Raw genomic sequence first — 1,906 nt, forward strand, 5'->3', positions numbered from 1 at the left:
TTGAACACCTGAAACAAGTTCCTGTCTCAGGCCCTTTGCACTGACTATTCTCTCTGCTAAACCTCAGCAGATGACCTCCTGCCTCCTGCACCACCCTCTTGAGGTCTCTGTTCCAATATTACACTCTCTGCTGATCTTGCCTGGACACCCTTAAAAAATAGCAGCACTAGGTCTTGGGGGTGCATATCCATGGTAGAGCACCTGCTCACAACACAGGAAGCCCTGGGTTTCATCCCCAGCACTGCTTCATGTCCTTCATGTCCCTTCACCATCAGACATGCTATAAGATTGTTTTTTTAAACAGCTTTCTTGAGGCATAATTAATATTCAAAGAACCACTCATGTTTAATGTGTACAATCTGAAGAGTTTACACATGTGCAAGAATATGCACAAAAAGGCAACAGATTATGATTTACTTATCTGCATATAATTCTTTGCCCATTATTGGGATGTAGGAGCTTTTGTTATTCAGTGCTCTCTAGAAGAGAGCGTGACAGGAGTTCTTCATCAGTAATGGCTCCAGGAATGTCCTAAGAGGACAGATCTGTAAGCAAAGTGTAGAAATCCAGTCCTGGAAGGAAATATAAATGGTAACATTTTAACCATATCAGCAGTGTTCATCTGTGTGACCAGAAGTCATGTTATTTTTCTCTTTCTGGTAGTTATATCCACTCCATGGAACCAGGAAACAATACAAGAGTATCAGAATTCTGTCTTTTGGGATTTTCAGAGGACCCAGAACTGCAGCCCCTCATCTTTGGGCTGTTCCTGTCCATGTACCTGGTCACTGTGCTGGGGAACCTGCTCATCATCCTGGCCACCATCTCAGACTCCCACCTGCACACGCCCATGTACTTCTTCCTCTCCAACCTGTCCTTTGTGGACATCTGCTTCACCTCCACCACCATCCCCAAGATGCTGGCGAACATCCAGACACAGAGCAAGGCCATTACCTATGCAGGCTGCATCACCCAGATGTGCTTCTTTTTGGTTTTTGCAGAGTTGGACAACTTCCTCCTGACTGTGATGGCCTATGATAGGTATGTGGCCATCTGCCACCCCCTGCACTACACTGTCATCATGAATCCCAGGTTCTGTGGTTTGCTGGTTGTTGTGTGCTGGATCCTGAGTGCCCTGCATGCCCTGTTACATAGCTTAATGGTGTTGCGACTGTCCTTCTGCAAACACGTAGAAATCCCCCACTTTTTCTGTGAACCTAATCATGTGGTCCAACTTGCCTGTTCTGACACCTTCCTTAATGACAAGTTGATGGATTTTACTGCTCTGTTGTTGGCTTCTATCGCCCTCATTGGCATCCTGTACTCCTACTCCAAGATCGTGTCCTCCATCCGTGCAATCTCATCAGCTCGGGGCAAATACAAAGCCTTTTCCACCTGTGCATCTCACCTGTCCATTGTCTCCTTATTTTATGGCACAGGCCTGGGTGTGTACCTGAGTTCTGCAATAACCCAGAGCTCACACTCCAGTGCAACAGCCTCAGTGATGTACACCGTGGTCACCCCCATGCTGAACCCCTTCATCTACAGTCTGAGGAATAAGGACATAAAAAAATCTCTGAAAAATCTTTTTGGAGCTTAACTGTAGAAGGTTCTCTTGCCCTGGGGCTTCAGTAGGACCTGCCTTTGGTTGCAGGAAAAAAGCCTTAGAGCCACAAGTTGTGATTCTTTGATTAGATTATGAATGTGAAACATCTCCCTTCTATTTATTTTCTGAAGTTTCATGGAATTCAACCTCTCTATACAGGGATATCCAATTCACTTTATTAACCTCCTGCATGCTCTAAAATCCAACAAATTTTTGCTTTGTTGTCTTGATTCTATAATTTTATTCCAAAAGTTATCCCAAACAACATATCAGAAATATTTTAAAATTCCAATTTCTCTC

General features: G+C 44.3%; 1 protein-coding gene across 1 annotated transcript; it reads left to right on the plus strand.

Moving 5' to 3' along the window:
• The first annotated feature begins 676 nt into the window (after positions 1 to 676).
• On the plus strand, positions 677 to 1,600 carry LOC143399981 (olfactory receptor 7A17-like). Its single transcript, XM_076857209.2, has one exon. The coding sequence runs from the start codon at positions 677 to 679 to the stop codon at positions 1,598 to 1,600; it is 924 nt and encodes a 307-aa protein (XP_076713324.2).
• The last annotated feature ends 306 nt before the right edge of the window (positions 1,601 to 1,906 follow it).

Source organism: Callospermophilus lateralis, chromosome 1 (assembly GCF_048772815.1).
Source record: "Callospermophilus lateralis isolate mCalLat2 chromosome 1, mCalLat2.hap1, whole genome shotgun sequence".
Lineage (NCBI taxonomy): Eukaryota > Metazoa > Chordata > Mammalia > Rodentia > Sciuridae > Callospermophilus > Callospermophilus lateralis.